General features: G+C 42.9%; 1 protein-coding gene across 1 annotated transcript; it reads right to left on the bottom strand.

The window, feature by feature from the left end:
* Window positions 1–1,741: 1,741 nt before the first annotated feature.
* LOC127378893 (zona pellucida sperm-binding protein 3-like) lies at window positions 1,742–7,926 on the bottom strand. The gene is made up of 11 exons (XM_051428244.1): window positions 7,477–7,926; window positions 7,282–7,384; window positions 6,726–6,844; window positions 6,528–6,646; window positions 5,538–5,641; window positions 4,670–4,847; window positions 4,341–4,458; window positions 3,025–3,116; window positions 2,732–2,826; window positions 2,066–2,191; window positions 1,742–1,897 (listed from the first exon to the last, which is right to left on the bottom strand). The coding sequence occupies exons 1-11, from the start codon at window positions 7,894–7,896 to the stop codon at window positions 1,770–1,772; spliced, it is 1,602 nt and encodes a 533-aa protein (XP_051284204.1). The 5' UTR covers window positions 7,897–7,926; the 3' UTR covers window positions 1,742–1,769.
* Window positions 7,927–23,654: the final 15,728 nt, after the last annotated feature.

Genomic DNA, 23,654 nt, shown 5'->3' on the forward strand with positions numbered 1-23,654 from the left:
CACGGAGGCCGCCGCTTGGTTTCACCACCTGCAACTTTAATGTTTTGGTTTCAGAGAAAATCCCGGATAAAACCCACTGCACCCTACCTGCAGCACCAAACTAAAAAAAGACAAAATTAGCAACTGGTGGTGAACATGATGGAGTGTTTAGCTGCTACACACAACTCCTAATGAATGCTAATGTTGCTCCCTGCCTGCTGCTGTTTGCTAACACGTTCACCATGTCAACTTTACTGTGTAAGCTGACATCAGTGTTGCCTTTATAGCTTGTTCTGCTGCACCCAAGTGGCCAAAATAATCAATTAATGCAGATTTAAATTGTCAAACGTGTTCACCTGCAGAGGGAATCTCACGTCCTCATACTGCAAGAGTAAAACACATAACGGCCAATCATTTATTTCTCTTTGTTGTACTCTATTCTTTCTCCCTCTCTCTAAAAATCCCAATAATAATATAATCCCCACATCCTGATTATCTTTTTAGGGAGAGGCTTGTGGGTGTGTGTCTGTCATTGCGCCTCTGAATGTGTGCTTTGCCTGTCGCTGTCATGCTTCCTGCTGGTGCATCGTTAGGTATGGCTTTTTATTAGCCCCTGGTGTGTTGGAGATGGGAGGGGGTCAGCATCGCTCCGGCAGTAAACTAGCGCTGCCGTCAGCCCTGCACACGGGAACAAACACCCCATTAAACCAAGGCCTTCACATATTACTGTAATAAAAGCCCCTGCTCTCGCCTTTATGGGCTTTTTAATTATGTCTATTCGTCTTCCTGGGCTTGTGAGCAACAGTTCATGATGAGCCCCATTTCACGAGTACTCCGCCACTGGCAGAAAGCTGGAGGGGGTGAATTAAAGGGAAAAGCTGAAAATGGCCTGAGGCTAAAATATGACTATTGTTAGTGGGATGGTACTTTATGTTTTACCTCACAGCACGGAGCCAATGGCGGCACTTTTCATTTCATTTTTTGAAGGTTTTCTTTGTTTTAGATGTGGATTAGAATAAGGACGGGAAAATCTCACGCTGCTCAAGTGAATTACATGGCAGCTCAGTAGTAATGGTGTGTATTAAATTATCTCCCTGAGATCGGAGCAATGGCTGGACCAGCTGCAGGCACCCTAAAAATTAACCATACAAATCATCCATGTGTGAATTCAGCATTAAAGGCCAGCAGCTTGGCTCATTTCATACCTTGTACACTGCCTTTCTTGTCTTGTATATTCACCCAATATGTGCTTATAAAAAAGGTCACTCGCTGGCCACCACCTGGGCCCCCACATTTAAAAATGTTCCAGACACGCCCCTGCACATTATGAAAACCTTAACCATATACAGCAAGCTATTTATTTCTTGCATCATGCCTCAAAAGAAAAAAAAAAAAAAAAAAAAAAAAGCAGCAGAAAACCCTTAAAGCAAGATGATTGATAGAGCAATATACAGTGCCTCAGCATACATTTTATGGCCAGGTCATTTTCTGCAAGGCTGGACACTACAACTTAACCCCTTTTAACCCCGGAAAACCTATAACACTAACACAGAATACGCTGCAGAGGCACCTGACTAACATACTGTACAGATTCAACCAAATGAAGTAATCTCCTGCAGAGAAACTGTGCAAGTTTAACTCCAAAATACAATTCTCAGAAGAAAACTGAGACATCAAGATGGCTGATTTAAGTTTTAATTTATTAGCTAGAGAGAATTAATCTTTTGTCTCGGTTCAAGAGATGAAAAAGCAAAAATGAGGCTTGGTTTTAAATGTTTTATTGTCTTAAATTAGGTACAAACAGCGTGTGCAGTGGGTTTGCGTAATCCGCTGCAAATGATGGCACCCATGAAAACTAGCAACACCACAGCCAGGGCTGCACCCGCTCCGTACAGCAGGGCTATCGATGAATAGGATGCTGAGGACGGAGAGCGGAAGACAAGCGTTATTGGTTCCATTAGTTACAGCATTTAGTAATTAAGAGATGACGGCAGCAAAGGTAGGTGCAGGAAAAAAAAATTAAAATGCATTTTTCCCCCAGTTGTGCGTTGCCCCATGTGTGAAAACCGCCGATGCCCTTCCTAACCTGCTCGAGTCGCTTCACACGTTCGGAGCAGAGACGGCTCAGACAGCTCCTCTTCCAGGACGTTCTCCTCCAGCAGGATTGGGCCCAGAGCAGCTGTCCCCTCCCACTGCAGACCTAGAGGAAGCTCTGCAAGTCCAATATTGGGGGAGAATGGAGCAGGGGGGAGAAAAACAAACAAACAATCTAAGCGCATTTAGCCAGCTGATTCAACCATTCACGACACGACTGATTGGTTGGACAATTAAAAGGGATCAGCTCAGAATCAATCCTCTAAAGATGCATAAACAGCATGTGTGCCAAACGAGAGCAAGTTAGCTTGTCTAAATATGGGTGGATCTTCTGCTTGTTTGTTAGTCTGTGGCTGATTATATTTCCCTCCTTGTTGCAAGCAATCATTTGGGTTCATTTTAAGTACGACAGGGTGAGGGGCTTGCTGCTTCAGAACCCAAAGACAGTCTCAAACCGGTTGCATATAGCCTTCAGGCAGATCTAAAAATGCCAAATGGACAAAAATTCCTTTTTGTGATATCCTGCCAAAATATTGTAAAAGTTTTTTTTTTTTTATGACAGCACTAGAGAATGTACCAGAATATCTCCCCTGGGTCAGTATCAAGTGTTCAGGATTCATCCCCATGTGTAATGTAGTGTCACTTCTGTAGACTGTACCAGCATCTGTCGCGAGGCCTCTCTTCTGTCTCTGCTCTCCGCAGCTGGTCTCACAGCAGCCACACACCTTATTGTCTCCGCCTGATGCCACCCATCTGTCCAGAGCCAAAAATGTAACTCTTACAGCAGCTGAATAAATCTTTCTATAGCATTAGTCATGGTCAAAGGAAATACTTAAACTTTTGCTTGTTACAGTATTGGGGGGGGGGGGCTGAACATAAAAGAAATAAAAGTAGTTAACTAATGTAAGGTGACTGGTTAAGTATGACTGAATTACCTTTGAGGGAACAAACCTTTTAGCTTCAATCAAGAATGAACACACTTTGTGTTGCGAGTCGATGGGAACAGAGACTGCTGTTGCTTTCAGGCGACATGTGATGTAGAGCTACGAGGAAGTTAAAGAACATTAAACAAAGACATTGATATTCAGTGTTAAACATGCATTATTGCTGCTCCAAATGTTGCAGACCGCATCTCCACCAATTCAAATCTTTCCAGTACGTTCTCATTAGTAGATCCAACAAGAAATCATTTTGAAATCTTAAGTATGGAAACTTGGACTACAGGGGTGTAAGAATATAATATAGTAGCAATATTTTTTGCTTTGTCAAATTGTATAGATTCTCAAAAAATAGTTTCCATTTTTGCATTTAAAACCCCCAACCGCTGGATAGCAGGGTTGTAAACGTACACTAAGGGCTTTGACGCTTCTGGTTGAATATGCATAAAATGTATGCATCTTATTGCCAGATTCTTGCCGATACACAGCTCTACTCACACCAGATCAAACCCCGTTGTTTGGATATAAAAACCTTGTGTCCTAAACTGGCAGCAGAAGATTTTACCAAGCCACCCATTCCCTGCTGAAAAGTGATTCTACACCTCCAGAAATTTAAGATATTCAAGCTTAAATTATTCAGCCTGGCAATCTATTGCTGTAGGGCGAGTCCATGATCTGCTGCTGAAAATACAGTGCGCACATTGCCCCTTCTCTCAGGGTCTGATGTATTCTTATGTAACCATGACGTGTACCCCAGTGAGTTTTTTGTTTTCTTTTAAATAAACTGAGGTTTTTAATGGATTATCAAGCAGACTGTTGCATTTGGGAGTAGCGTTTCCTGTTTGGCAAAATGATCAAAGTTAATTTTAATGTTAAGGTTCATCCAAAGCTCTAATTGCACAGATGCACGAAAAGGGTTTTTCTGAGTTGACACTGGCTTCGATTTGTGGCAATGCTCCATTCTGGCTTCTCCACGCTACATTATAGTTCCTCAGTTTAAGGTTACCGGAGAGGCCGTTCATTCCCTCAGCTGGAAAGTATTTGAACTCAGCACAGATAGCAACTGAGGGCATTACGCCCTTCAAACAACACTCAGTAACGTGTACTTTACGTGCCAACTTAGCATGTAAAAAAAATAAATAGTTGAGCAACACCTTGGCTGGCACAAGTTAGCTTCTCACATCCAGACACACCTCTCGACAGTCTTCTGAGTGCTTGAGTAGAAAATGCCGGGATGAAAAACTGCCTCAAAAGTCAAATGTCTGACTAGATGATACATGATCAGTAGTTCTAAACTGTATAAACATGTCTCGTACTCGCTGTACTTACTGAATTCCTGTGATCTTGGTGGAACCTGAAGGCTTTCAGCTGGAAGTGAAGTTTATCCTCCTGGCTCCTCTGCATGAAGTAAGACTTGGCTCCTGTCAGCTTAGCATCATTTAAACACCTTATATGGAAAAATACAGGCACAGGATTTATATTCCTAAACACAAAAAGGTCCGGCCGTTCCAACTCCTCACAGGACAATAAATGCTCCAAACAGATACGACGTGATATGCAACTGTACCTTTCAAACCTAAATCTTGATTATTATGACTAGCTGACTCCTTCGGACAAACACCACCACCTCTGTTTCTATTCAATCCACAGCTTCTCACCCGTGGTTGGTGATGAAGGGGTATCTGGGTTGAGAGCTGGGGTCGGGGTCGGTGGTGGCCACACAGCTGTCCACGTAGACCCTCACCGGAATATGGTGACCCTGGAGGACGGCCGCTTCGATGTGCATCACGTCACCAAGGAAGTAGATGTTGGAAGGCCTCTGTGACTGCCAGTCCTCTAATCAAATACAGATGGAAAAAATAAAAAAAAAAAAAAACAAAGTGGAGAAGCAATGCAGGGGCCATCAATCTGATTAGATGAAACTTAAATGATGCCTCTGGGGGGAGAGTGGGTCAGTGCAGCGGCAGTGAATAGGATATAGGTACTGTAACAATAAGAGAAAAGTACTTTAAAGAGGCAATAAATGAATTACACATGTAGCATCATCATTAACCTGGATAAGAAACAGATGAGGGTCTGTGCCTGCAAAAACTGGTTTAAAACTATCATTTCCTTCCTAGCGATAAGTAAATCACAGGAAACGGTTTGAGGTCGTGTTGGGCCAACCTTTAAACACGAACAACAAGTTGGTGCCGTCACTATCTACATGTGTAGCTTGGAATTAATTAGAAAAACATAATCAGCTGTTTATTGATCCCCTTTATTGTGCGAGTGACCCCGTTGGGTCGCCTGCAGCCTACAAGGCATGTAATTTCAGCTCATCACCATGCATCAAAAGTCCCCCCCCCCCCACTTATCAAGTCACAGCTCGGCATCTTAAGCAGTCACGGAGAAGTCTGCGAGGCCTTGAGTGATTGCAATTAAAGCTGTTCGCTGGGGAAATTAGCCAAACCGTCTGCCGCAAATCAAAGTTTTTAAACTGCAGAACATCAACTCTAAGTTTGTCGTTTCTCGATGTGTCCCCACCTGTCACGAGGCGTAGGGAGAAGTGCAGCTGCTGTTCCGCCAACATGTTGAAGGCGACCGGCTTCCAGGTAGGCCCGACAGCGTTGCTGCTCACATAATGCCTCCTGCGAGGACAATTAAAAAGGAAGGACGGGCATTTCACTAGAGAAGAGGCTCATCGAGGAAGAAGAATGTGTTCCTCACGCACGAGGAAAGACAGGACAGAAGAAAACAGAACACAGGAAGGTAAATATGACATAACAGGTTCTGCAGGGTTCACCAAGTTATATTCAAGGCTTAAGACCTTTAAAAAAAAAAAAAAAAAAAAACTTGTTTGATGGTCTTACTGGCCAAAAGTATGAAGTAAAACCAGTAGAGATAAGGGCTATGAATTTTTTATAATTATTATATCACTTTTCAGTACTTCCCTAATGATGTAATTAGTAAAATAAAGCAATCTGGACCCAGACAAGACGCAAGAAATGGATAGATGGATTAGATGGATGAATTAAAACATTATGTGCAGGATTCAGTGGCATTTAGCGATGAAGTTACAGATTGAAACCATTTGAATACAGCGCCGCCTGCCAAGTGTTTAGGAGAAACTATGGTGGCCACGAATCTCGCAAAAGGCCCCATGTAGAGCCAGTGTTTGCTTTGTCTGTTCTGGGCTACAGTAGAAACATGGCGGCCTCCATAGAAGTGGGCCTGCTCTCTCTGAAGACACAAACGTTAAAAAGGTAAAGAAGACACAACTTTTCTTTTCAGGGGATTATTCAATAATCAAAAAATACCTAACACCTAATATAATATTAAATTTCTGACAATACAATGAATAGAATAAATGTTACACAATGGACCTTTAATAGGGGGGCTTACACTAATACTTTTTTTTTTTGGAAACTAAACCCTTCAAGACCTGCAGCTACTCTAAATAATCTGTGCTGACAGCAGGGCTAGAATTAGACTTGGCAGAGTTAAAGAGGGAAAACTAAATTATGGAGGCTTTACCTTCGATAGCGGCATTCTATTACCACCTGAGTAGGGTTAGTCTTCAAAACAACAGTGTTGCCAATGGGTGTTGGGGAGTACATCAGAGAAAAGGAGTAGATGAGGGCATCTTCAGTCATCTGCAGGACACACAGAACAGTTGGTGACTTTAAATATACAAGAGTACATGGGCACTAACGGAGGCAGAGAGCCACACACCGTCATCGTGCTGCCGCAGCCCTGTAACTCCGTCTGGAACTGCAGGATGTGGTCAGCGGTGTCTAGCACAGCGCAGCCTCCTAAGGTCAGATCACCCGGGTGGATCAACTGACCATTTCCTACACAAAGTACAAAGAGGAAAAGGCGCAGCTTAAATCAGGACCATTACCAAAGGCCATTTCTTTTCCTGGTCCAGTCAATAACACTCACAGCAAGTAGAGGTTCAGCCACAGGACAAATAAAAAGGTTTCTTAATGCGTCACTGTAAAGTCAGCATTTGAGCACTGAACTGGCCATGAAGAATGCTCCTTCTCGGAGTGAAGAAATAAGAGGAAACATAATATTGATTGCCGAGCCCATAGTCTGTGCCATCTGCAGTAATCAGCACTGAGTGTCCCATCTTCACCGCTCCATTCAGTTTTCCAATTCGGGCCTCTAACCTGACCCTTTCTTTTTCAGACATCAGAGCAGAAGGCAAGTTAAATGGACCTGTGCCGGTGCCACTGCGGACAGAAAAACAGAGGATCAATTCAAACAAGTAACCGGCAGTCATTACCCAAGAAGTTCTGTTTGACCTCTACGGTGACCTCTCGTTCGCCACAGTGCGCTGCCACGCTGGCCGCTGGCACAGGCAACCACTGCTCATGCTTCACCAGCACCTAGAACATCATTCAGACTTAGTTACACTGAACTTAAAAATGGTGCAGAAGATCAAAAAGGCATGCGTGGAAGTCCTGAAGATAAAAAGTACCTTTGGTTCCTGCTTGAGAGATGGGTTCAAATCTGGGCCTTGACCTGGCAATTTTAACAACTCTTGAGCTTGGACAGTTTCCCTCGGCTCCAGCTGCTCTGAGGTCGGCTTTCTGGCCCCCGATCCCTGTAGGTTTTGAGAAGTTTGCTTTTCAGCAGCTGGGTTCCTGAGCTGATAGATCTTGAGCCGGTAGCTGACAAGATATCGGACCAGGGGATCACTGTGCTCCGTCAGGTTTGACCAATGATTTGTTATCTGCTGTGCTCTTGGCAGCTGTAAGCTTCTTGTCACTTGTTCTTGTGAGATCTGGTTCAGAGTCTCATTGGTGCTGACGTTTAACCAGTTTTGTGTGGCAGCACAAACATTTCCAAGTGAGAGGAGAAGCACAAACCCTAACAAAACTGCCTCCCTGAACCCCATCACAACTTATCCCACAAAAACCAGAGCGCTGCTGCTTTTGTCTTTTGACCAGAGCTAAGTTATGGGAGCTTGGCTCAGGCCCCACCTGCTCCTAATGACTTGATTGGATTCCAGCCTGCAGGATTCAATCTTTGAAGCTTTCCTTTCCTCTCTTCTTTTTCACTAAATAGAACTGCAGATTGGATGATGGCTGCTTTACTCCAAATGTCATATTTACAGCATTTAGTCAGCCTAAAACCTGTATTTATGTCAAAGACTCATTTTATAGAGGAAATGTAATTGTGCATTTTTCTATTGAGGCTAAAACTTTGGAAAAAGCTAAAATATTGCGCATTCTTTTAATGTTTTAAAGGCAAACACTGCCGTCTGCCAAATCTCCACATGTCATGATGGTAATGAACAAAGACTTTTATAAACAGAAACAAGGCTGACCCTAACAGTGAGTGCCTTTCACTGCCCCCATGAGGCAAATCAATCAATGCTTTCAGGGAGTTGGAACCCCAGGTTTTTTTGCGCCACAGTGGTCTTGAATGTCAAGGCGATGCGGTCAGCAGTCTGCAGAGTTCAGCAGACTCGCTCATAAAACCGAGATTTACGACCATCTTCCGCGAGGCTTCACAAATGTCACCACCACCAAATGTATGCGTGTGTGTGTGTGTGACAGGAAGCAGGGGGGCGTGTCCTGAACCTGTGCCAACAGACGTCAATCACACGCTGACATACCTGTTGTAAATCTTGCACAGGTGAGACGTTCAGTAATGGCAGCACAGAAATGTTTTAGGGTCTGCCTAAACTCTTGATTTCCCCATACAGAACTCCACTTAAATTTCTTTAAGTTTAGAAAATATAGTTTTCTGTACTATAAGATACTTTATATATTCTACATGTACTTGTTCTGGCACTGAAGTTACAGTATGTGATACCGTTGGGTGAAATAGCCAAGATTTACGGCTGCCCTATCACATTAAATGTAAATATTCTAGAAATGATGTGGGTCATTTTATACACTTCTGTCTGATATAATTGTATTGTTTTATACATTTGGCTCTCCACTAGAATTTGAACAAATCCCATGAAAAGACCAAAAACAATAGCAGATAGATAGATAGATAGATAGATAGATAGATAGATAGATAGATAGATAGATAGATAGATAGATAGTCCTGTTTAAAATACAGTTGACAAAATTAACTTTCCTATCAAAATCTCTGACTGAATACTGGTATATGGAAAACATGGCGACTTTTTCCTCTTTGGCTCAGTTTGGATTAAAATAGTTGTTTAATTTTATTACCATTTATGATCCATTATACAGAAATATACATACACTCTAAAAACACCAAAACCAACTTTTTCCAGTAAGAGCGTCTGGATATAACCCATAATAAGATTAAATTTAAAGAAACTCCTGTTCTAATGGCTAAATAAGTTTAAATCACATCCTTTTGATACAGACACACTAATCTAGGCTGACCTACAGGAATACATTACAGCTCTTCCTCTCTGTCAGGATCTCCCCGCAGACTCCCCAACAGAGAGGCTGCTATTGTCAGGAACTGGCTTTTATCTTCTGCTGATCAGCGGCAAAACAAAGAGACGAGGGTGTGTGTGTGTGTGTGTGTGTGTGTGTGTGTGTGTGTGTGTGTGTGTGTTAGTTCAGGGGGCTGGAGTGAAATCAGTCCACCCCTGCCAGTCAGGCCCCCTCTGCTGCCGATCTCTAACTTGGTTAGCTGCCTCTAATTTGGCCCCCGGAGGGCCCTAATGTGGCCCCCATGGGGGCTTCTGAAAGGGGCCTGGCAGATTCTACCTCTACAGACACACACACACACACACCACACACACACACACACACACACACACACACACACACTGCTTCCACTCCCATCAGCTTCTGTTTCCAATAATCCTGCTGCATTTTGAGACAGGATGATGCAGGTAAATATCCTCTATTTAGACAATAAACACACACACACACGCATCCTCCTCACACACACACACACACACACACACACATCCATCTACCAGATGGAAAATTGTCAACCAGGATGGCGCAGCGAGGACGCAGATGCTCAGTGACAGTAACACACACACACACACGCGTCCCTCGTCACGTTTTTGCTGACAGCACAAAGTCATAGAAACAGCTCGATTTGGCCCGCGCTGCACTGCACCATACGGATAACGGTTATGGAGGCTCATTAAAAGCATGTAGTGGGAGATGGATTAGTTATAGCCTGCTGCTGTGGTGGGCGAGCAGCGTTCAAGATCAGCGGATTTCTATGCGTTTTGTCAGCGGATGGATTTGCGTGGGAAACGGAGATATTTCTGAGGGAAATCTTGCCTTCCAACATGTACTGGCATGTGTTTTTTTAAGATGCTGGCATCAGTTACGGTGCCACCGCTTGAAAAACTATCTTGGTACGTTGGCAATTTTCAAAAGGGAGCAAATGTGTGGATCTGTCAGGAGTGGATGGAAGATGGAATGTGTGCGCAAAGAGAGAGAAAGAGAGGAAGTGCGAGGGTGAGAAGTGAGAATGAGGGAAGAAAAAGTCACAGTATGAGGGGGAGGGAAGAGAAAGTGAAAACAAAGGAGGGAAAGTAGAAAAATATGGTTGGGGTCAGTGAACCTCGGGGTGAGGGATAACAGACAGCGGCGCGGGCTGGTGCTCGGCCCCCGTCCCGGTGGGAGCAACATGAAACAACAGCATGCTGGGCTCTGATTCACGGGCCATCAGCGGCCTTTTCCAACACACATTCTGTCGAGTAAACACACACACACACACACACACACACACACACACACACACATGCATACAGGCACTAGTCCATATACAGAGGAGAACACACACATACACACACAAGCCTGAGAGCTAATGGAGTGTTATTAAAAACATGCATCACACCACGTCACCTTCACCGACCACACACCAAGCCACACACACTCATGCATTGCACTCCAGTGGGATAATGATGTCCCAGCACTGCAATAACAGCTGATGTATCATTCAACAGAAAGCCACAGTGACACGGCGAGGCCACGGTGACACAAACACACTCCTACCAGTCTGGCGGTGAGTTTTGACAAAAAAAAAAAAAACCTCCACACTGGGCTGACCTCATTTTTATCACAACATCCATGACATTTCTCATGGAGGGATCGCCGTCTCGCTCAATAGCCCGTGGACGGCCTTTTGTCGCCGCATAAAGGTCTTCAGCATGGGTTGATTGACAGGTGTCATCGCCCCATGTAGAGAATCAGGAGCTGACCTTTAGCCTCCGGCCCCGCCCTACGTCACAGGCTCCGAAGTTTCTCCCAAGGGAGCGACTTTCCATTTGCTGTGTTATCTGATCTGATATGTGGAAGAGCTAATCTGATGATATTTAGTTTGTTAGCCTTGTACTCTTTCCATTTGTTTCATTACAAACCCTCAGGTGTATCCAAAGAGTTACACGGATATTTCAGACTTTATACTCTTTGCTCCACTTGGATAATTAACATCTATTGTGTGATAATGTCTACTTAAAAGTGCATGAAGCTGGAATACCAATCTGGTCTAAGTGTTTATAGTGCAATACACTAAATGAATGAATGAAGTGATGTAAATAAATAAATAAAGAGGAAAAATGTGAATGTTAAAAAAGAGAGGAAAAAATATAGAAAGGGCATTATGTTTGCCTTTTTAGACTATCTAATCTAATATAAATATAACATAATATAGCCACTTATCACATTGGCTGAATTAGGCCTGAGTGACTCCATTCAGCCGGGAGGGCCACAAAATGTGGTTTAAAGCTCCAGAAACAACAAGTAACTTTGACCTTTTGTTATTTTTTTCGGTCAAACTTCATAAATCTGTTTTCTGTTTTGCACGAAGGAAGCAATTACACTTTCAGCAAGAGTCTCAAGCTGCATGACAACTTCCTAAGCCACCCCACCCACATGTGCACATTTTTTTTATGAAATCTGACTGGCAAACTTTTTTTATTTCGCTTTTTTTCCCTTTTCTAGTAATGGTACAATTTTCTAGCCATGCTTTAAACATAAGAATGATGTGATTATATATCATATTTAAATACCCACTACTCTGTGGTAATATGTGTTTTGCTTATTGTTACTTTACTTGGATGTTTGAACTGTGCAGAATGATGTATGTACAGAGTTTGGAAGGATGTTTCCACATTCATCAGCCCGAAGCGGAAAGTGTCACATTAAATCTTAAAGAGTTTAACACAGATACATATGAGCACAAGTTTTGTGACATCGCAACTAGTTTCAAAGTCAGTCATGGCCGTACCAGACAGAAATTACAATTCAAAGGTAGAATATTTTTTATATATCTTAAAGAATGCCTGGAGTGCATTTTTTAAAGTTGTAAGCAGCATTACTCCACTAAACATGCAAAGCAGTGTGCTAGGTACGAGGGAGAGCAGAGGCAAATACAAGCTCAGCTTTAAAATGTGCATAGCCTAAAGCTGATGGTTGCAAAAATGCTTTTTTTTTTTTTTTTTAAATGGCTCCCTTAGGAGAGACCAACCTGACCAGTGCCAGGTCATTTGAGTTTTAGAGCCCCTTTTTGTAAAGGTAAAAATCTATGCCCGGGGTTTTAAAGGTGGATCTAAAAACTTTGTAGATTGCTCCTTCATGGTATAGAGTCACCTCACATTCACAAAGGTTACAATGAATTTCAAAGGAGACCCAGTCACAGGGAGAAAAGGTGTCAAATCTGATCAAAATGTCCATTAAAACATCTCAAACCACTCCAGCCATCACTGTTACGCCAATAAATCCCTAAATACGTTACTTTGGGTGCAGCTTCCGCGCTATTAAGAGGCAATTGCACAACACAAAAGTGGTTATTTAGCTATTACGTTGAGAAAGTAAGATCATACGTTTTAATATGTTGTGACACATTTCCTGTGACTCTAGGTTACCACGCAGCATAATCTGCTTCTATTGCCTCCTCACAGCTCTGCATCTGTGTTATAAATAGCAGTATTTGAGTGATCTGATGAGCTTCAAACTGTTCTGAGACATATTTGCTGTTGTTTTTTGCCTTTTGGAATTGACTGCTGTGAAGTTGACTTTACTTCATTAAGGAGCAAGCTTTTCAGGTCGGATCCTTAAATATTCCTTTAAAATATCCAGATCCATTGCACTGTTATGCATTTTCAGAGAGAAATCTATAAACGATACACTGAAAGAATTTTTGTGAAACGGATCACATCAAAAATGTTAAGTAAAACTAACCCATTTTTGTAAGTAAAAACCTTTCTCAATCAAATAGCTTTAGAAATTTTAGGTGACACTGACTTCATTTTGTAATTTTTTATTTGTACTGTCAAAAAACAAAAGAAAACACCTCATAAAAAGTACCTAATCAAGAATGTTTTTAACTTACAAAATTGAGTTTGTGTTACTGTGTTATTGTTGTCATCCATTTCAACATTTTTTTTTAGTTAAAATAACTGATCACATTACAGTGTAATGGACTTAGCACATATCAACCTCCTCTGGGTGCAGTTTCCCCATGAAGCCCCCTCCACTCAGAAATCTGTTTTTTATCTTATTCCTACAGTTTCATGTTTGAATGTCACTGTGCAGAATGATGTATGTGCAGGGCTTGACACTAGAAGAATGTTTTCACATTCATCTGCTGAAAGTGGAAAGTTTCTCTGTGCTCATTGAATGATTTTTAAGGGGTGGGGCCTACAAGCTTGATTTGTGACATCACAAATAGTTTGGAGGCCAATCCTGGTCCAGTATGCAACTTGTGTTACTAGTTCTCAGTGTATGTGCCACCAGTGCACATGTACTGAGAATGGACTCAGTGAAGTAGGAGACATCTTGTGTCCAACAGGAACATGCCTGGAGGGGGTCTTTAAAACTGGGCTGCCACTTTAATGGCTCTAAGGCCTGCTGTAGAATAAAATATATGAATTATGCCTGTATATGACCTGTAGGAGATGACAGGAAACAAATGATCTGAGCACATTAACATAACATATGGTGATGGCTTTTAACTGAAGTGCTTTACAGTGTCGTTTGAACGTGGGTGGCCCCCACTGGGAATCAAACAGTGTTGGTGGCATGCTCCACTCCTGACCTCACTGACATTGTTTTATTCCAATGTTTATGTCCTCCCGGTGCATTTTTAAATAGTAGCTGTGACAGCTATTGTAGAAAAGGACATAAAAGGTGTGTTTGTGCGCGCTTGGGAACCTGTCTTCCTTACATGGGCATATAAGACTGTATGTACACGCCGTCACACACTCACATATCAAAGTCTCGCAGCTCTCTCGTCGCTTGAATCTCTCCCAGTTATGCTGCAATTCAAGCCTTTTGTTTAATAAACAATTTGTCAGTGATGTATTGAGCGCCAGCTCTAATTTGATTGTCTGTGAAATGTGTGTGGAGGTGGCTGCCTGCTCTCCCCTCTCTCTCCGTCTCTCTTTCGGCAGAAGCAACAGTGATATTCTACCCTTTCTTTCCCCTGCAGGTGTGTGTTTGTGTGCGCATGTGCATTTGAGCGTGTGTCTGTGTGTGCAGGGATGAGGATGGAGGAGCAATCCTTAAGGGTTTGCAATTACATCTAAATGGCATAATCGGACATGATGGATGGCTATTGCCTTTCCACAATGTCTAGACCTCAGCTCCACCAGCGCAACAAGGTTATTGGAGAGTGGGAAATGATGAAAGATTTAATAGTTTTGTTCTGCTTTGCTCCGACCCAACTCCCTTTTTCTCCCTTGAAGTCCCCCTGTGGTGACCTCAACAACATTTGGACATTTTCATCACAGACAAATTAGCCAGTTTTCTGGGCAAAATGGGCTGAATGACTTAATTCTGCCATTTTGTGGCAAATTGGGACAGGTTTAGGATGGAAATGTAATGTCTTGTTTTCTTTGTTTTGTGGTTTAATCGTCTTTCTTACCTCTAAACCGTAAAGAATGCAAGAATTAACTTTGTGTTGCAAACATATAAAACATTAACCAGACTAATGCGGCTATCAAAAGCCTGAAAAAAGACAGTGCTGGGCTAAAATGACCCATTGCTTGTCTTAGTTGGTATTCTTGAGTTTCTTCTTCATCAATAGGTGGCACTGTGGGACCAAAAGTCCACTGCACGGCACACACTTACAGCAGCTCAGAGAAACCACAAGTACAACCTCAGAAGCACAGGGTGGTAAAATGAGGTGTTGTTCTGGTTCTTGAAGTTCGGCTCTTCCTTATCCCCGCTTAGTGCTCCTCAGCACAGAGCCAGAGGAGACAGCGTGACCCGGTTCGTTCCAACCCCAACAGCCCGAGCAGCAGGGAAGGCCGTGAAGATGCCAAAAGGATCAATTTAGGATCTGAGGTAAGATGTGAAACGGACAGAATAATTGGGAGATTTCACTCTGGCAATCGCTTCCTTTGGCTCACCGGGTGCTTTAAGTGAGACAAGAGCAGTTAAAACATGAGATGGTGATTGAGTGCAGTGTCTGTAAAGTAGATTCACAGGCAGGACTTGTCAACAAGGGGTAAATCAAAAGAGAGAGGTACAGTGCTTTGTCAGCCGTACCTCCTAATTACCCAGATGGCCCGTGTGTGTGCGTGGCAAAAAGTGGAAAAGCGGCCGGTGAATGTGAAGGTTGTCACACACTGAAAACAGACGTCTTCCTCACAGAGGCGACGATGAATGAGGTCAGTGAGGAGCTGTCGCCACTCAGAACAACGAAAGGGAGGAAGGTAGGAGATGTGTTGGGAAAGCGACAACCCCATGCTCTTGTGCTTCCTGTCAAATGAATCTTTGATTGTGCTTGTTCATCTCGGCACTGTGACATCACCAAGCTGGTGCCAGCGCCCGGCTTTCCCATGAGAGCCTCATTACCCACAATCCCAGAGGTTGACTCCGATGTTATCGTCACCTGAAACGCCGCCATTTCTCTCTCTCCCGCCCCTCCTTCTCCTCCCTGTCTTTCCGCTCTGCTGATCAGGCGGGCGAAGCTGTCGCTCGGGAGCATCACACAGATGTTTGGCAAGGAAAAAAAAAAAGAAAGAAAGCAAACAACTCAAAAATAGACATGATCCCCGGTAGAAATACACATTTCATGTCCTGGGTGAGGCTGTTGTTGTTGTCACTGCTGATGTGTAAAACAGAAGAGAAGAGAAGAGATGGAGGCACGCCTCGCCAGAGTCAGACTCTCATTCTCATCTGATCAACAGGCCCCTCGTGCAGCTGAGCCCACCCCGAACAACTTGAAATGAGCTTGAACTCGAACTTGCTCCAACTGCCTCCTACCGGCAGGCCGGCCGGGTTCATCACCGCCCTTTGATCAGATCTGTATTTTTCCAGACACGACTGTCATCCACTTGATTTAGCAGGGCCGCAGAGCTGAGAAAGACTCGAGGAGGCAGCGTGTGTGCGGATGGGAAGGAGGCGGCCTCATTGCCTCCATCTGATTGTCCCTTCGTTTCTGCTGCCGTGGCAGCTGAGCTCAACAAAGGCGCTGCAAGGAGGAAGTTGTCCTCAGGGCAATTGTTGTGGCCATGTGCAAAAAGCAACATTTCACACAGTTACACTTCTCCCCCCCTCCAACCACCGCTGTCTGACCAGCTCTCTGCTGATATTTCTTGTATTTTTCTTAAAGGTTCCTTTAGCATTAAAAACCAGCGGCTCCCCCTCTGCAGCCATTAAAATGCAAACACCCACGCCAATGTGATCATTGAAAACACGGCAGAAACAAACGACTTTGTGAAATAGCCGCCGGCAGAGAAATCATTCTTGCCCTAATGTCGGCGGCTCGCAGCTCTGACAGTGAAAAACAGAGCGGAGAAGAAAAGTAGTTTCACCACCCCCCCTCAACTCTCCCTGTGACATTCGGAGAGATATTTACCTTGTAAAGATCTTGACATTTCGCTGCGCGCTCTAATAACATCCTGAAATATGAATAAGAGTGCAGAGAGTGGAGAGGAGCCCCGCAGAGCTTTTGTTAACAGGTATTGATTGATACTGAGGGGGAAGGAAGGAAGGAAGGAGCGGGAGGGGGCCAACGGGGAGCCACTCTTTACTGATCATCTGTTAACCTTGTCAAAAGATCTCGCCTGCTACCTCAAACTGGCCGGGGGCGTCCTTGGTGGTCATCAGAGAGCCTAAGATTTCCTTATCAAAGCGAAAATCCGGCCTAAAGCATAATTCACATGTTAGTCAGAGGCTGTTGGACGGTGGAATCGATATGTGGATGCGGCAACTAGCAGCAGCGGTGACGTTATGGTTGCGAGACACGAAACAAGTGACTGAAATCTTTAAAAGAAAAGGCTGATGCTTCCTCGCCTGCACAGGTCAACCGCTTTAAAGGCCGTTTGATTCTTTAAACAACAAGGGACTCATTACCGCAATACAAAAATGGGATTTCTTATGCTTATATAAGACCTTTATATTGACGTGGTGAGACTTGTTATGCAATCATCCCCCATGTGTGGTCTTATCAGCAGCCGTTTTATGTTGTGGTGATTCGACATACACTTTGATTATAGGTTTTCACTGTAAATCTGTCTTCAAAGCAAACCAAATGGCCCCGTTACAGAGCAACATCTTCAGCTGAATTGAGCTAAATTGAATCGGTCGAGTTTATCGGAGAGCCAGACGCCACTGAACTGGGGCTGCAGTTTCTGATCACATAGAGAGGTCAGACCAGGACTTGACAGATCTTTGTCAACCTAGAACAGAACAAATGAGGAATATTAAATCAGTTATAACTTGAAAATAGAGTTTTATACTTTTATACCTTATTTTTGTAAACCTCTTTAATATGGGAAGATAGCTCTGTGTGCTCACTGACATTTGACTTTAGATTTTTTATCTTTCACAAGGAAAGCACAGCTGAGCTTTGAGCTAAATACTAACTTGCTTACATGGACAATGGTAACATACCAATGTTCAGCAGGTGGATTCTGTACATAGGATTAGATTGTTACAATGCCATTCTTTGGTCTTAACCGTCAAGATCTGTTCCTTTTTATTATAATTTTTCAGACATTTTTACAAAAACCATTACAATGGACAGTGATATAGCAGAAGTTCCACTTCTTTATGTATTTCAAAGTGTTTGACATTGATTACAGTCCAGCAACGGCTTCTGCTCAGGTACGGTAACACCACTTGGACAAACCACAGACCATACTGGAACTGGGTAGTAATAATAATGGCAATTTGTTAGGTTATTTATTGATTGTGATTATATTTACTGATGATTATTTTGGACAATGGCCCATGGTTGTCTGGTAGCATAGCAATTCTATATAAGTACATATTATTTTGTATCAATATATTGGGGTGGATAATATTTAACTACTATATATTTATATTATCACACACATCTCCTCCGATGTATATTATAATTACTGCCTTCTAGCATGCTAACATTAGCAATAAGATAAAGCAAAGTAGCAGATAATAAAACATCCTGATGATGGTGTAAGATACTGTGAAACAGGGCCAGGGCTCCTCTTAATAATTCCCCGAAAATATGGTTTGTGAAGTTTCTGGGTGGTCGCTAGAGTATTGACAATATGCTATTTTTGTCATGCATCTTTCTGTATCTTCATCATCATGGATCGTGCGTTGGCTATTCTTGATGCACGATTCATGCATGAGGGTGATCTAATTCCCTTTAATATAGATACAGGCATGCATGTTATTCTTCTATTCTATCACTATTGAAGCGAACTTCACTCACTTTAAAGCTCCAGTGTGTAACATTTAGGAGGATCTATTGGCAGAAATGGACAATAAAATGCATAGCTATGTGTTCATTAGTGTATTATCAACTGAATGTAGGAATCGCCTTCCATGGAGTCCACCCTGTTGAACCACCATGTTTCTACAGTAGCCCAGGAAAGACAAACCAGACAGGGGAGTTTGCATTTTTTGTGCATTGTTGCAATCTGCAACTACACCACTAGATGCCACTAAATCCTACACACTGAACCTTTAACGCAAACATCAGAAAATGACAAACTTTCGCTATACACTGCTCTGGGCTTCATGAATGTTTTGTACCAGTCTGGAAGAACTGCACAAACCTGCACCTGAATACACAAACCTGGAAAGAGTTTACAGCTAGAAACTTAAATGAACACGCTTAATATTCTATATGACAAGTATAAATGAGATCATTCAGTGTTTTGCTCAAGGACACTTCAGAGCAGCAGATTCCTGCTGCAGTCTGAGTGCAGGGCTTTAAGTAAGACACACTGCAGCCCAACTGTAAGAGCTGATCTTTATGATTGCTGCGATCAAGAAGAACCTCGGGGAATTGAAAATGAGTGCATACATTACTGCTTTTTATTCAAAACCTCCAGGAGCTCAAGATGACTGCATACATTAATATATTTTATTTTAATGACATGTAATTTGTTGCACACAGTAGCTCTGGCTAATTTCTCCTTCCATGATACTAAAAAGCAGTTTAAGGTAATTACAAGAGATTGTTTTTAATGGAAGATAAATGGCTTACTGCAGGCTGCAGCTGAATCAATACTTTACTACAGTTCGAAACAGTGCTGCATCATTTGCTGAAATTACCACCATTGATTGGTCGCCATCAGTCATTTTAATTTAATTTTAAATGACTGTAAGGAAGGATGGAAAACAGACTGGGACATTTCTTTGTTTGACAGTATATTGCTTTTCTTCCGAAGGATATTAAAGAGGAGCTGCAGAAGAAACAAAGTAAATTTCCTCCCTGAAGCAACACTGAACAAACCCGAGTAATGAGCGAGCTTCAATTTTGCTTTATTCACTGTAATGTAATGACAACAGCGTTTGTTTTTCTTGTTTTCTCTGAAGTCTTGTCAAGTCTGATTTACTGTACTGCAGTCAAACGTGTCAGAAACCGTCTTAATTAACAGATGAGTCCGCTCAAGCGAACAACTTCTGCATAGCTCATTATCTGTCAAAAGTTCCAGCATATGGGCTAAAAACTGTGAGAGTGGGACGTCGGGCAGAAGGTCAAACACTCAAGTCAAACGCTGTGCTAATGAGCCTGAATCATGCCACTGACCACCCACGCGCTGTTGACTCTCAAGCGCTTATTGATTTTTCTGCTCTGGACAAGATGTTCCTCCTCTGACCACTCCACGACCTTCCGCACTCATCTTTTCCTTGATCCTTCTCCTGTCTTTTAATGTTTTCGCCGACCTTTTTTCTTCTCTCCGTTTCAACCCTAAACTTTCTCAGACATGACAAGTCTTTGATTTTGTGAGTTCTGCTCTCTCTCGGGGCGTGACTGCCGGAGTCAGAGAGGATATCAGATAACAGAAAAAGCTGCTGATTCAGTCCTTGGCACCAACAGTGTGTTCAGACTAGGATCACCTGGAGGGCAGCTGGTCTTAGAGCAGTGCTGCTGAAGTAATCAAGGAATACACGGATTGTTCCTCTGGAGCCCCAGCTGATACTCTGAACTGTGACCTCCAATGAAATGCATATTTGTGGGACTGTGCGTTCCTTACAGCGCCCAGTGGAGGACACTGACATTAACAAAAAGACGGCAGGTAAAACTACACAGCCCAATCTCTTTAAAATGAATACGACGCAGCTTGACTCAGAAGTGCAACTGTAATGACCTGCAATGACTCATGCTGGTGCTGCAGTATTTCCCACCTATAGTTATTGGTAATACACAGATTTCCCCCCGGGGATCAATAAAGTATTTCTGATTCTGATACCTCATACAAAGCATGCCCTCATAACCTTTAGAGTGCCTGCGCCAAATTATTGAATTTAAAGCTGCACTAATCAATATTTTTCATTATTTATACATATGTGTAATGTGAAAGGGGTCGCTCATAGTAATGACCAGAATCCAACAGTTAACAAAGCTCTGCAGAGCCTTTTTTAGCTTCTTTTAGCTTATTGTTTTGGTACTGTACGCTAAATGCTAGGGATGAGCAAGTACACCATTATCTGTGCTGTACTGTGTCAACTTAAGCCTGAACTTGATATTGATTGGATCAGAAGTTGCTATATTTATTAGAAAACTATTAACAGAACAGCTTCAGAATTGAGCTGTTTTTGATCACAAGAGTGAGAGAGCTATTTAGGGAACATGTTTTCTGAAATAAAAGTTGCTATATTTATTGGTTATTAGAAAACAGATATTTACACATTTTACTCTGATGTGACACGTACTTGTAAAGAATTATCTCTAGCCTACCAGAAATGAAAAAAACGAAGCCAGCGACTAACTGTTGAACACAGAGGAGCAGCTAGCAGCTTTAACTGAGTGAACAGATATGCCAGTGATCAACACTTCATTCTTTTGTTATCTGAAGCTATTAAAAGGAGGTTTGACATCATGATTGACAGCTGAGGCATGCTCACGACTGAGTCAACCGGGCGTATGGGCGGGATCTCGCTACTGCGGCAACAACCCCGATCACAACTGAGCAGAATATCCGGGATATTTTGGCTTCATTTTTGTGGGAACAGTGGGAGGAAGCGGAGACGTCCATCTTTTATGTATAAATTTAAAGAGACCATCTAGAGTGAACTATAATAATAGAACTATAATGGAAGTCCTATACATTGTTATATATTGTACATGAATATATTTTTGTAAATACTAACTTTGTCAACTCACCATGACATTACCTGTCACTGGACCTTGTGTGTGTGTGTGTGTGTGTGTGTGTGTGTGTGTGTGTGTGTGTGCAGGTTCAGTGTTGCTGTGACAGCCTGATTTACAGGCCATTGGTGTGTTTAATGGAGCCGATGAAGCAATGATCGCTCATCCAATGCTTTCTCGCCTTCTACCCTTTCTGCCTGGGCCTGATACTACCATCCAACACACACACACACACACACACACACACACACACACACACACACACACACACACACACTCGGCGTCTATGTGATGCAAGAAGGTGGTCACACATACACCCCAAAGTCTACCCACACACATGCACGCACACACAAATCCTGCTTTATAGGGGATAATCCAATGACAGCCAATTTGCTGGAGGGATATACTTTTTTTTTTATTCCATTCTTTATTTATCCATCGCTTCTGCTTTTACAAGGCAATTTGTTAGGTGGCCAGCTGGAGGAGGGAAGTATTAACCTAGACTTCCATTACCATGCCTCCCCCCCCTCCTCCATCCCCTGCTTCCCCTCGCCCGCTCATCCTTTTAAGATTAAGCTGGCCCCCCAAAAAAGGGGGTCCAGTGTAATCATGAAAGTGTCACATTTCAGCTGAGAGAGGAGGGAATAGTGGCTTCAGGGTCACTCTAAAATTCTCCACTCTTCACTCTCACTTTTATTCTCTTTTCTCCCCCCTTTCTCTCTCTCTCTACCTCGTCCACCCACCCACGCTCGATCCACTTCTTTATTTCCCTCCCCACCTCACCCGTTCCTCGCTCCTTCTTTATTTTTTTCAATCTCTATCACTCCTCTTTGCTCTTGTTACCCCTCTCGTCTTTCCCTTGATTTTGTCCCCTCTTTCTTTCTTTCTTTCTGTCTTCCCTCCCATTCCTCTCCAGTCTCGTTATGCCTCCACCTCCTCTCCCTCCCTCCCTCTCTCTCTGACAGTGGTTCAATAAGCAGTGCCTCCAGAGTGGTCTTGCTCAGTCAGTGGCCAATTACCCAGTCACACTGCCTGTCCTCTGGGACGGACAGGATTAGCAGGATCTGTCGTCTGAACAGACACACATACACACACACACTCACACACAAATACACACACTCTCAGTCTTGGACACCTGTCATTTAGACATGGACAGACAACCTGTGGGTTCTTTTTTGTCCGCGGTTTAAAAAAAAGAAGAAAAAAAAGCTCAGGCTCTACCATCTTTTCCTCCAACAGGCAATTTGACAGGCCAGTGAAGAGAGGCACAGAGAGGCAGTGGAGAGGAGGAAATGTATGCTGTATCAAATGCATAAAAGCACAGTACAAGCTCCACTGGTGCAGGTGGTCAGTGTGCGGTGCACTGAGGGATCAGACCCCACCTGGAGCAGGTTTTTTGCTTAAGGGCAGCCAGCTCAGTGCAACTCGGATTTGCAACTTGATGGCCGCAGCAGTGCAGCCAGTGAGAGCAGCGACAGAAACTTAATGTCACTCACTTCTGCTTCCCCCAAGGCTCAGCTTCTTCCTTGTTGTAAGCATTTCACTTCTGCACAGCCTTCTCGTTGTTGGGATGTCAGCTGTACATGCTTGTGTATAATAATACTGACCAACAAAGGTTTTTTCTGCTGTTTCTGTTCGGCTGAGTAGGAAACAGTGGAACAGGAGTAGGAATCTATTTTGTTTAAAGGGTCATTTCACTCAAATTGCAAAGAAATTGATATTGCCTACGTGTGCTGTGGTGCAGCAGAGAAAGCAAAAGGAACACAGAAAATAGGATTTTATCATTTATTTTGAGAGATCTAAACATTAAATAGCCAGACCCTTCAACACAACGGTTGCTTGTCAAGTACCAATATATTCTAAGAACGGGGACCAAATCTTATAAAATAACTTAATCTTATACTTCCTGTAGACCTGTATGTCCATTATACAATAACCTTGTGCAACCCAGCTAGAGTTGGAGGTTTGCTATCAACTTATACAACAATATATTTACATAGAAAAGTCCAAACCATCCATCCCGACCTCTTTCTCTACTGCTGCTAACATAATGTTCTTGTATGGCACGAATGCAGTTTACAGTGATAACAGCGGCAGATTTACCACTTCAAATTTGTAGTAATTTGTTAAACAATGGGTTCTTCCATTTCATAC

The sequence above is a fragment of the Dicentrarchus labrax genome, unplaced genomic scaffold (genome assembly GCF_905237075.1).
Source record: "Dicentrarchus labrax unplaced genomic scaffold, dlabrax2021, whole genome shotgun sequence".
Taxonomy (NCBI): domain Eukaryota; kingdom Metazoa; phylum Chordata; class Actinopteri; family Moronidae; genus Dicentrarchus; species Dicentrarchus labrax.